This window comes from Sardina pilchardus, chromosome 4, assembly GCF_963854185.1.
Source record: "Sardina pilchardus chromosome 4, fSarPil1.1, whole genome shotgun sequence".
In the NCBI taxonomy this organism is placed as follows: domain Eukaryota; kingdom Metazoa; phylum Chordata; class Actinopteri; order Clupeiformes; family Clupeidae; genus Sardina; species Sardina pilchardus.
In genome coordinates, this window is record NC_084997.1 from 3,941,238 (window position 1) to 3,954,379 (window position 13,142).

The 13,142-nt window shown below is 53.4% G+C and overlaps 1 protein-coding gene across 2 annotated transcripts in view; it reads right to left on the minus strand.

Annotated features, from left to right (window-relative positions):
• The window catches only part of hdac4 (histone deacetylase 4), a 148,869-nt gene that overhangs the window by 26,102 nt on the left and 109,625 nt on the right, over positions 1 to 13,142 (minus strand). For both annotated transcript variants that reach the window (XM_062533760.1, XM_062533761.1), the window contains 6 exons: positions 11,296 to 11,482; positions 9,728 to 9,861; positions 7,471 to 7,573; positions 5,867 to 5,913; positions 2,199 to 2,306; positions 360 to 415 (listed from right to left, as the gene is read on the minus strand). In XM_062533760.1, coding sequence (XP_062389744.1) covers positions 360 to 415; positions 2,199 to 2,306; positions 5,867 to 5,913; positions 7,471 to 7,573; positions 9,728 to 9,861; positions 11,296 to 11,482 — 635 coding nt within the window. The remainder of the gene's footprint in view (positions 1 to 359; positions 416 to 2,198; positions 2,307 to 5,866; positions 5,914 to 7,470; positions 7,574 to 9,727; positions 9,862 to 11,295; positions 11,483 to 13,142) is intronic.

Here is a 13,142-nt window from a genome sequence, read left to right on the forward strand (position 1 = left end):
TGAGAATGATCGGCTTCCCCTCGCGCCGACTTACCTCCCCAGACACTTGGCCGGGAAGCCTATGGCTAAGCTGGATCTCATTTAGCACAGCGAGGGTGTCTGTGGGAGAAGGCCAGGCGGTGGGACCAGGGGAGCGGAGGATGTGTGAGAGTGTGCGCTCCACTCACTAACAGCAGCAGGGCTGATGCAATGTGCAGTACTGCAGCACTGAGGCGGCTACTGTGTGCTGTGATGGGTGCCTGACAGGAGGCGCCTGACCCCAGAGGAGGGACACTGAGGGAGGCACAGGGGGATGGAGGGGAGGGGTGTGTGTGTGTGTGTGTGTGTGTGTGTGTGTGTGTGTGTGTGTGTGTACTCACATGGGGGTGCTCTCCTCTGCATGGTGTCCTGGGGGGCGCACCACAGCAAAGCCATTCTGCAAAATCAAACACATTTTTTTTACACTCAGACACAAACATACAGACAGACACACACACAGGCGCATTTTCAGATGAACATTCTTTCCCTGCTTTGAACCCTCCGTGGACAAATCCTGCTCATCACTCACTCCTAATGGCTTTTTCCAACAAGGGGAGGCAGGGTCAGAGACACTCTCACACACACACATCAGTCGTGTCACTTAACTGTGTTGCATTCTCTAAGGGCTCGGTATGTGTGTGTGTGTGTGTGTGTGTGTGTGTGTGTGTGTGTGTGTGTGTGTGTGTGTGTTGGGGGTTATTTGGCGTGAAGTATTTGGGGACAGTGCTAATACAGTAACCCCCTAGCCCCTGTGTTTTCTCTGACGGTGAATGGAGGACTCCCATCCTAATGATGTTGAGGCAGCTGCCGGGGATTATGATGGCGGCCTGCTGTGGAGGATATTATTCTAGTGGAGCGGAGGGAGCGAGGAGGCCGAAACAGGGAGGGGACAGGCCCAGATCAGGGCTGCTGATAGCTGTTGGTGAGGGGCCGTCCAGTGGGGGGTGCCCGCGGAGGAGAACGCAGGCTCAGGAGCACGGCTGTGGGTGTGACCCCCCCCATGCCTGAAGGGCTGTGGTGGAAGGTCATGGGGTCAGTGAGGGATGAGGTTTCACTCGTGTCGCTTCAGGTCAAGCCGCCCGACGTGGGGTCTTTTCCTGTCCCTCCCCCAGGAAGACGGGGGGACGACAGAGAGAGGGAAGAGGAGGAAAGAAGGAAGGGACGGTGTCCCCTCTGATCTACGTCTCGTCTGATAACACGCGTCCGTCTGTCCTTCAGACGACGTCTGGCGTCCTGTGGGCGATGGAAAAATGCCCCCCTCAAGCGCGACAAACCCACATTCTCCTGCTGAGGCACCCACTGCAAGATGAAAGGTGGCGGCGCGCAGGCATTAAAGGGCAGTAAAAGTGCCAGCCGTCTGGGGTGGTTAACATGGCGGGGGCAGAGGAGGGGGGGGGGGGGGGGGGGGGCACATCCTCCTGGTGGCTGTTGCGGTACCCAGATGCTGGTGGTGTACGTGTGTGCGGTTGCGTGCTGTGTGCGTACGTGTGTGTGTTGGTGTTTGTAGTTGTATGAGCATGTGGGAGTGTGTGTGTGCCATGTGCCAGGCAGGAATGTCGTTCGTCTGGCTGGTGGCTGTGGTGGCCTGCACAGGGGCCCACCGCGTTCAAACGGCAGGCACTGCCACCACCAAACGCTGCCACATACACACAGGAAGGAGGGTGGGCAACAGCACATGTTCATGTGTGCACACACATCAGAGTCTGTGTGTGTGTGTGTGTGTGTGTGTGTGTGAGTTTGGGGTGGGGGGGGGATTGGCGACCGTCTGACTGGAGGTGTTACTTAACACCTATGAAGTATTTCTTGTGCCACGAAGTAGGCCTACGCAGTGTGTGTGTGTGTGTGTATGTGTTGGGGTCTCTGATACATGAAAGATAATGGCATCAGCACCTGGCACCAATCACTTGAGAGTGGGCCCAGCAGCACATCCTAAGAGCTCCACCACGCCACTGAGACGCAGTAAACGCTGTATGCCATCTCTGCTGCTGGATGTTTACATTAGCGCTTCAACGCTACCGCTAATACCTCCTTTATAGCTGTGCCATTAGCACTGGGTTAGTGCAACATTAACACAACAGGTTCTTGGACAGGCTTGTCTCGTCATGGTTTCCCTCAGCGCTGAGGAAGAGGAAGAGGAAGAGGAAGAGGGAGAGGGAGAGGAAGAGGAGGAGGAGACTCACCTTCAGCTCTCCAGCGGCCACCTTGAAGACCAGCTCCACCACAGAGCCCACAGCCAGACGCGCTGCACTGGAGGAGTGCACCTCATTCCAGATGGTGTCACTATCCACCTGTGAAAACACACACACACACACACACACACACACACATTAGCCAACATTGGCCTTCAGCTCAAGTGTTTAGATAACTCACATGTTGGCCTCTTAACATTACAACACAGACAAAGTGTGGGAGAGTGCGATACAGCACTGCGATGGGCTGATAGTCCCTGGCTGAGATTTGTGGGGCTTACTCAAACATCCTCTCCCCTCTCTCAGGGGGCTCTTGACACCCATGCTGACCTGGGCCGCTGTTGACCACCAAGAGCAGCCTCTGATGTTTGCTCTGCTTCAACACTTCATTATGGCAGTCAATAGTGGAGAGAGTTGCGCACAAAGAGCCCTGCCGCCACAAACAGGGCCACTCAAACACTGTGGACTTTCTCACAGAGGGTGCAGGGAACAGGTCTGATTGCTCAGCAAGCCAAAGAGAGTGTCTTCACCCCTGAGCGCTAGCTTTCAAACTACTGTTTACCAACCTGAATAAAGAGCTATAGACCCAATGGACTATCAGAGCTATGACCAGTTAACACACACACACACACACACACACATAGACAGACAAACACACACACACACTTGTGGATTGAGTGTACAGCGTGTGAGCTGGTGGGCAGTGAGAGTGAGGGGCCGTGTCCTGGTGGAGTGGGCCAGCAGGCTGCATAAGGCACGAGGCAGGGCGTCAGTGGAGGCAGCCAGCATGTGAGGGGCTACAGCAACTGGACACACATGCAGGGGAGAGGGGGCAGCAGGGGCATTAGCAGGGGCATTTGCAGGGTATCAGTGTGTTGAGGTGAGCGGGTGCACAAGAGAGTGTGTGAGAAGGGCACGGGGTTGGCGTGTGCAGAGGGCCGCGGAGTGAGCGCGAGGGCACTGAGGGTATGAGCGGGGGCACTGGGTGTGCAAGAAAGGGCATCGAGTGTGTGCGCGAGGGCAGAGAGGGTGCTGGGTAGGGGGGCATTTATTCGGTGACATGCAGAGCAAACAGGCGACGGGGGGGTGAGGATGGGGTGAGGGGGGTTGGCGAGAGCTCAGGTTCCAGCGGGGGGAATTCCCGGCCCGTCCACAGACAGAGGCCAGCCATTCATCAGTCACAAGTCATTATGCTAACACACGACTGCCCCGCAGCCTGCAATTACTGCCCGCCTCCCTACCCCCAGCCTCGCAAGCAGACCTGTGCACACACACACACACACACACACACACACACACACACACTGGTATCACAAACACAAACACACATGCATGCGCGTGATATCACATGCTAGCTCATGTTTGCATGCTAATATTCTTTCATGTTGCCAATGTCCAGCAACTCTTTCCGCCTGGCTCTCTCTCCAAACACACTTTGGATGTGAAAATGCACAGCTACAGCACCAGCACATGGGCTCCGTGCACAGTGCATATGGCAGAGTCAACAAGCCAATCTGGAGCATGATTACAGCTCTCCACTTCAACAGGTGGTATTTCAATAAGACACAGGCAAGCACCTGAGAGGGTCACCAGGCAGCCCTTTCAGAGGCAATTTATCTCACACACAGAGAGAGAGAGAGAGAGAGAGAGAGAGAGAGAGAGAGAGAGAGAGAGAGAGAGAGAGAAACATCCAACAATTTTACAACTGGCCGTTTGGCTTCTCTCCTGAGCCCATGGTTTGTGGCAAAGCCCTGAGCTCTTGCTTTGACTGATGTGTCCAAACTTGAGTGACAGCCCCAATGTCAGGAGGAGGGGCCGAGCGGGTGGGATGCAGGTGGAGGTGAGAGCACTCGGTGACCTGCTCAGACACTCCGCTAAAGCGAGGGCTCTCCCACTCAGCACACTCGCTCGCCGGCAATTTATGAATTTTGCTTTCAATGGCACAGAGCGCTCAAGGGCAGCATTAAAAAAACTGAAGCCTTTTCAAGCCGCGCCAAGAATGACTGTCACGAATTACGAGCCTGTGGTGCATTTATGATACAAAAACGACTTGGAGAGCAGAGAGGGAGAGAGAGAGAGGGAGAGGGAGGGAGGGAGAGGGAGAGAGAGATGGAGGAAGGGAAAAAGGCAAAGCAACCAAACGAGTGGGCGAGCGTACAAGTGGGTGCTGGAGGAAGAGAGGGAGGAGAGGATGGATGGAGAGAGAAAAGATCCAGAAACAGAAATGGTAAGTATGTACAAGAGTTTTGCCAGAGCAACGGGGGGGGGGGGGGGGAGTTTATGGGTGAGAGATATAGGCCTAGAAACACAGAGCTGGCAGGAAGAGGGGGTGGACTATGTGGCTGGTGGGGAGGGGGGGGGGGGGGTGGGTGGGTCTCGGGAGCGTGTTGGAATGAATAAATGCAGTTTATCCTCACTCTGACAGGGTAATTTGGGGGAGTGGAGGCTCTGTGCGGAGAACGCAGGAAGACAACAATTTTGTTCCATTTCCATAAAAGAGTCCAGAGCCCTTGTGTTTCTCACCGGCAACGCTCTCCTGCTGCTCAGGAGGGCCACTGGACCTGTGATCCATCACCGCCTCCCCCCGACACACACACACACACACACACACACACACACACACACACACACACACACACACACTCAAGTTTGCTAATATGCACACTCACACCCTGCAGGACCTGTTACGTTCATACTTATCTCTGCCATGTGCATATAATGCATGCATAATCACTGACAGAAATATGTCCACAAATCAGACCTGAGACTGTCCAAACAATGTCCAAATATGGCTAACCTGCACTAAAACACCACCTACAAAAATGGTCAGTTTTCTCTCCTTCCTTGGCACGCTCATTTCCATTGCTTCCCATGGCACTGTTGGCTCATCAACTCCTCTGAAGTGGCCAGCTCTGGTCAGAGAGCTGCTCAGTAGCCCCTGGCTAATAACCCCGGCACTTAACATTTGTTACACCAAACTATTAGCTGATCTCAGAGCAGCAATGCCATCTGGAGCTGTTATGTCAACCAGTTATCCACTGACACCAACCTGGATCCATAGCAAAAGCATGGACCGTCCACCCATACCTGATGCACACGTGCACATGGACAATGTCTGCAGGCGTGCACAAGTCTAAAGTTCTGCACCACACACACACACACACACACACACACACACACACACACACACACACACACACACACACACACACACACACACACACACACACACACACACACACACACACACACACACACACACACACACACACACACACACACACACACACACACACACACACACACACACACACACACACACACACACACACACACACACACACACAGCCTGTAGATGCATAGACCCCCCACCCCCACCACCACCTCCAAATACATAAACACACACACATACACACAAAGAGCACACAGCTTGTTTATAGAAAACATCTGGATACAATTACCCGCTCGGTGGAAAGCGGAGCAACAGTTTTTGTTGCCGCTGGAGGTGGGGGTGGGGGGCTTGTGGGAGAACAAACAAGCCCATTATTTACCCATGAGGGAGACAGAAAAAAAGAATGAGAGAGAGCAGGAGAGAGAGAGAGAGAGAGAGAGAGAACGACAGAGGTAGACAATGATAAAAAAAGAAAAGGCCAACTTACCCCCATTCCACCACAGGGCAGCCGCACAAACATGGGTGTCACCGAGCCTGAGAAATTGACAATAAACAGGTAGAGAGATAGAGGTGTGAGAGAGTAGTGTGTGTGTGTATGAGAGAGAGAGAGAGTGTGAGAGAGAGAGTGCAAGAGGGAGAGAGAGAGAGAGAGAGAAAAATAGGGGTTACAGGTGACCTTCACACAGCCTGACCCCAAGGGTCATCCTCATTACCAAAGTCATCCGAGAAATGTGAGCCCACCTCCTGAACCCGTTTCCTGTCTACGCCCTCAACCCTCTTCCCCTCCTGGGTCCATCTGTGGGAACATCCACTCCTCTAGCACCACATCCACCTCCACATCCACCTCCACCTCCACCTCCACATCCACCTCCACCTCCACCTCCACCTCCACCTCCACAGGGCAGCTCACCAGCGAGAGCTGCCAAGTGGCCCAGTGCTGAGCGTGGAGTGGAGTGGAGTGGGCTGGAGCAGTGAGTGGATGTGAGCAGTGCTTTGACTAACAGGACAGTGCCACAGCATGCTGCTCTGCACCAGCTCTAATGAGAGCCCATTCACATCAGCACTTAGCAGCACGGGGCTCACACGCACTCTTCTAAACCGCCCCTCATCCCCTCCGCAAGGGAGAAGAGGAGAGAGAGAGAGAGGGAGAAGAGAGAAAGAGAGAGAGAGAAAGCGAGAGAGAGATAGAGAGAGAGTGAGAAAGGGAGAGAGAGAGAAAGAGAGAGAGAGAGAGAGAGAGGGAGAGAGAGGGCCAGAGAGGAGATGGGGGACATCATTAAACTCTGTGTGTGGAGTGTTTAATCTCAGCAAGAAAGGACCCCGGGTGATGTCATGGAAAATTACATGTGTGGTTGTTATTGGCAGAAAGGTGACGGCCTTGACTGACAGCTTTGGGGCAGATTCAATCAAGGCCGACTCTGATGAAAGAAATTTGGGGAGAATGAGGGAGAACGAGAGAGAGAGAGAGAGAGAGAGAGAGGAGAGAGAGAGAGAGAGAGAGAGAGAGAGAGAGAGAGAGAGAGAGAGAGAAAGGAGAGAAAGAAAGAAAGAAAGAAAGAAAGAGTGAAATAGAGAGGAGTAAGAAGGAAAGAGTGCTTGAAAGAATGCAAAGCAACAACAGGGGAGAGCCTGTCCCCTGTTTGGCTGAAAAAACACACGCTTTTGAAAGGGGTGGGAGGTGGGATTTGCAACGACTCTGCATTTGCTCAGAGCAGGCCAAATAATGTGGGTAATGCAGCTGCACAGGCACTGTGTTATTAGATGGGGCTCGACTGATGGCGGAAACCAAGCACCAAGAGGGGGAGGTTGGGGTGGAACTGTGTGTGTGTGTGTGTGTGTGTGTGTGTGTGCGTGTGTGTGTGTGTGGTAGAGGGTTCAGGAATGATGAGGGAGGTCCCCTGATTTAGAAGGGGAAGTGGGTTAACGTTATACACTTTGTGTGGTAGAAGGTTCTGGAATGAATGGGATGGGGCGCTGTGCTCTCTATGGTTTCCAGAGAGACAGACAGAGAAGGAGAAGGAGAAGGAGAAAGAGAGAGTTACTGTGTGTGTGTGTGTGTGTGTGTGTGTGTGTGTGTGTGTGTAGTCTTACTGTCGAGTTTCTGCCGCAGTGGGTTGGTTCCGTAGAGCAGCACGTGGGCCTCAGAGTGCACCGTCTGCAGCTCCTCCAGAGTGGCCTTCCTGCCGCGGATACACTGGGGAACACACACACACACACACAACCTTAGCCCTCACTGCACCACGCTGCAGTCCACTCACACACACACCTCCCTACTACGTGGGACCGGACACAAACCCCACGTTAGCCTTCAGTACACCATCTTGCAGTCCGCAGTCCACACACACACACACACACACACACACACACACACACACACACACACACACACACACACACACACACACACACACACACACACACACACACACACACACACACACACACACACACACACACACACACACACACACACACACACACACACACACACACACACACACACACACACACACACACACACACACACACACACACACACACACACACACAACTATTCCATCTGTGGGGTGGGGATGTGGCTCAAACCGCATTTGATTTCTCGGTAAGCCATCCTTTCCCGTGAAGGTTTACGTTTGGCGTTCAAGTTTACTATGAGTAGGAGGTGCATCAGTTTCTCCCTGGACCTAAGTACGCACTACATGTCAATCATGCAGATGAGATGCCGTTCCTGGGAACTGCACAGGCCTGAGTCACTCTCATGTTAAGAAAGAGTTAACAGGAGAAAGGTGTTGCACTGCTGGATTTGTAATAATGCCCCCCCCCCCCCCCCACACACACACACACACACAACCAAAGCCCACTTTAATAGTTCTGGCCCCAGTGGCTCCTGCCCAGACCATGAGGGGCCATTTCAGACCTGCGGAAGGGTACTGCTGGTCACCTGGGAGGCTGTCTGACTCTGACTGCATGCGTGCGTGCGTGCGTGTGCGTGTGTGTGTGTGTGCATGCGTGCGTGCGTGCGTGCGTGCGTGTATGTGTGTGTGTTTAGGGAAGCCGAGGTGACACCTGCAGCAGGGTGCATTACATCTCACGTTTAACAGTACTGGCAGTTAAAGGGAGGCCCCAGGGGCGCCGGTGCTGGAGCAGGGAGGTGACGTGGGAGGAGGGGGGGGGGGGGGGGGGGGGGGGGGTAATGGGGGCCTGGCGGCGGCGTGCTTGAAACAGTCCTGTGTGCTTTTTACGGCCCCCCTGCTGTAGATTAGGGGGTATTAGAGCCGTGACTGCCTTTAATTGAACCCCCCAATTCTGTGTTCCCATCTCCCAGAACAATAAACATCCCCTCCGAGACTCGACTCCCACTTCCCATGATGCATCAGACGCAGGAGGCGAGGAGAGGCGCGGGTGTGGAGGACGGAAGGCAGGGGGTCTCCTGGACCAGCGCCCGGGCCCAGCGGACAACAACAATGGCGGCGGCGGCGTTCCTTTTCGGGCGGCTCGCCTATTTGTTTTGTGTTTATTTGTTTTGCTCCGAGACGGCAGCTACGCAACAGGCCCCGAGGAGCTCTCCCCCCCCCCCCCCCCGACCCGCCCGCTCTGACGCGATGCAGGAGATGAGCGCACTGATGCGGGCGGGGAGAGGGGTGTGTGCGGAGGCTGGAGGCTGGGTGACTGACGAGGGCCGTGAGATTGCACACACAGTCAGATGCAGTGCCAGCAACGCTGGACGCTGGCGGGCCCACATCAAGGCGCTCCCCGCACGCTCACCTCGCTGGCGGACGGCGTGCGAAACAGGTGTGGATGGCCGATAAGCGCGCCTGCTCTGGCTCAGCCGTGGACGGCTCTTATCTGACCGCAGAGGAGGCCGTCCAAGCGCGGGTCAAAAGGAGCGGCCGAGTGGCACGGACGCGGTGTGAGCGGTGTGTGTTGTGACGGAGGAGTGTGTGTGTGTGTGAGTGTGTGTGTGTGTGTGTGTCTGGGGGCAGGGAGAGCTCTGACGGCTGAGTGAGTGAGAGACTGTCGGAGGGCCTCTGTGTGGCTTGACAGCGCCCTCTGCAGATCAAACACACACACTTCACTTCAGGATGGGGATGTGTGTGTGTATGTGCGTGCCCGTGTGCACAGTGCGAGCATTCTTGTAAGTGTGTTGGCGCTATGCACTAATACTCATTAGAATGGACATTGTGTTACTCTGGACAGATCGTGCTGACCAATGCGGATTTTGAATGGTCATTCAGCTGAGCTATATATAACCTGAATTGTCTCCTAATGTCTCATCCATAATAATGTGAGCTGTGGGAGTTGTGAGCCCTCCTGTGGTCAGGCCTGTCCAGTGTGCTTGTGTACGTACCTCACACTTGCCCCGCAGGCCTGTCTCCTGCAGACGAGACCAGATGCTCTGGATGCGGCCGGCATGCTCCGGGTGGGTGTTGGTGTTGCCACACATGCACTGGTGCTTCTGCATCAGCGTGTCATACACCAGCCCTGTGGAGTCAACACACACACACACACACACACACACACACACACACACACACACACACACACACACACACACACACACACACACACACACACACACACACACACACACACACACACACACACACACACACACACACACACACACACACACATATAATTAATTAGAATATTGATGAAACAAAGTCCAATTTTCTAAAGCAATTTTACAGTTATTTCATAAACCTGAGGAGAGTTATATGCCAACACGGATTCTCTCATGGCCTTCCAAACAACACAAACCAAAAAAAGGGTAAAACAAATCAGCATTCGTGTGCATGAAACCCTGTGAAGCGTCACAGTTACAATCAAACTTGTGACTATTCCAGTAATCTGCCTGATTCACGCTATACGTTTATCTCTCGCCCACATTAAGACATACACACACACACACACACGCACACACACACACACACACACACATACACAGACACACACACACACAGGCTCATCAGTATGCTTGGTGCACCGGCTGAGTGTGCGATAAGGGAAAAGGCAGTCAAGGACAATTGATTATTTTCCAGAGAAAGAGCACATTAATCACAGAGGCAGAGGGCAAAGCCCAAAGAGACCAGCCTCTTAAGAGAACACAAAGAACACGCAGAGAGAAAGAGAGAGAGAAAAGAGAGGGAGGGGAAAAGGAAGAAAGAGAGAGAGAGGGAGGGAGGGAGAGAGAGAGAGAAAGAGAGAGAAAGGGAGAGAGTAAGGGAAAGAGAGAGAGACAGAGAGAGAGAGAGAAAAGGAGAGAGAGAGAGAGAGAGAGAGAGAGAGAGTAATTGAGGGGACAGATGAATTAATCTGCTCAGATGAGCACTTCATTGTGACCTGAGTAACAGCCTCAGCCTCAGACTCGGGGTCAGCCCAGGACACGGAGGCTGCTGTAGCAGGTTAGCGGATGGAGAGCCAATCAGGCCCCAGCACAGTGCTCACCACACTAGCAAGTCTCGACAATACACTCTGTGACAACTCTAGTAAAGCACACACATACTTGCAACACACATAACACACACACACACACACACACACACACACACACACACACACACACACACACACACACACACACACACACACACACACACACACACACACACACACACACACACACACACACACACACACACACACACACACACACACACACACACACACACACACACACACACACACACACACACACACACACACACACACACACACACACCCCAATTCAAAGGGCTGGGAAGGCAGTGATAAAAATAGATGTGAAAGTAGCAGGACATGTCTGCACACATCTCTAATCTATCAACCATCAGAGCAGCTGAATGCACCTGATCCACATAGCCATGCGTGTGCGTGTGGGTGTCGGAGTGTGCCAGAGTGACCGAGTGTGTGTGTGCTCCTATATGGGGCGCTGACCTGTGGTGAAGCGGGGCTTGGTGGGGGGCTCCTGCACCACGATGGGGAAGGTGGCGGAGGCTGGCGAGGACTGGGCGCGGGACAGGGGGCGGTGCACGGGGAAGGTGACGGGTAAGCCGGCCGCCTCCATGGAGGCCTGGTAGTTCCTCAGCTGGTGGATCCGCTGCTGCTCCAACAGGAGCGCTTGCTGTTTGGGTGTGAAGTGAAAGACGAAAGGAAAGAGAGTGAAGAGAGAGAGAGAGAGAGAGAGAGAGAGAGAGAGAGAGAGAGAGAGAGAGAGAGAGAGAGAGAGAGAGAGAGAAAGAAAGAGAGAGAGAGAGAGAAATTACCAACAAAGTACCAACAACAAAACCTTCAAAAGGGAGAGAGATCATTTGTGAAGAATGTTATGAGTGGCAGAACACTGATCAGCTCAACATATTGCATAAATGCACTTCTTTCAAAGGTTAATTGCTTGCATGGGAGTACTGCACATCAAAGACTAGAATATATAATACATTGTGAAATGGAAAAACAGGTTTTGCCGCTTTTCTGTCCTGCATCAATACAGAACGGCCAGCAGGGGGAGCTCTTTCCATATGACAGCACTTGTGGCTTACACAACCAGGCTGTGATGCAACACGACGCCATGGGAGCAGGTTGCGAGTTGTCATATTTGATTAGTTAAAAAAAAAAAAAACAATAGCAACACATGCTTGCAAAGTAGAGCTGGTGAAACTTTTCCACTGTGTGCCAGTGACAGCTGAAATAAGGTGCACTTCCCAGGGAAACGCTTCTCATGATCACAGGCTTTCTTCTTAACTGGCGTCAACGTCTAGTCCAAGGCTTTCTTCTTGTTGTCCCAGGTGTCTGTCTGTCTGTCTGTCTGTCTGTCTGTCTGTCTCTGGCCTCCCCTCCCTGTCTTTCTCCACTTCCACTGGTTCATTAATGACTGAGAGTGCCTGCTGAGACCCCCCCCCCCCATGCACCCCCCCACTGACAGGGAACGCCATGTTCCAGTTGCACTCTTTCAAGATGCAACCCGCTCGTTCTCTCTATTTTTGTCATCTCCCATGATTTTCTGTCTCTTTGTATCTTTCAGTCTGTTCTCTGTCTCTCTCTCTCTCTCTGTCTGTCTGTCTATCTGTCTCTCTCTCTCTTCTCTCACCCCCCCCCCCCCCCCCACCCCACCTATTGAAATGGCCTGCTGCCCCCCCCCCCCCCCCCTTTCGACTCTCTCTTGGGCCGAGTTCCCATGGGGCCTAGGGACATGGTGTTCTTGCTGTGGGAAGGACCATGAGGGGGAGCGTGCCCGCCAGCCGCTGCCAACTCAATCCCACTTACCATGGGGGCGATGCGGGGACGCCCCCCAGCCATTCACATCAAGAGACCGAGACAACCGTCTCACTGGGTGAGTGGGTGAGCACAGCGAGAGTCTGTGGGCGAAGCGAAGCTAGTGTGTGCGTGCGCGTGTGTGTGTGTATGTGCATTTGCTTGCAGTTTAAGCGTGACTGTGTGGGCGTCCACTTTTCATATGCAGACAAAAATATTAAACGCATGGCATTTTACCATCTATATTTGGACTGAGCCAGGCTCCGCACAGAGGGAGAGATTTCAGGGAAGCTGAGTTCCGGCCAAGTAGCGGCTCTTCCCCACTCTCTCACTCTCTCTCTCCCTCTCTCTCTCTCTCTCTCCCGCTCCTAACGCTCCTCTCTCCCTCCCTCTCTCTCTGCATGCAGGGCTGTGGTGGCCCGGCTCACTCACTACCAGCCTGCCTATCTGTCTGTGCTCATATCTGCATGCTGGCGTGTTTCTAACCATCTCTGATCCATCTGAAGCCTCAGTCTTCCGTGTGTGTGTGTGTGTGT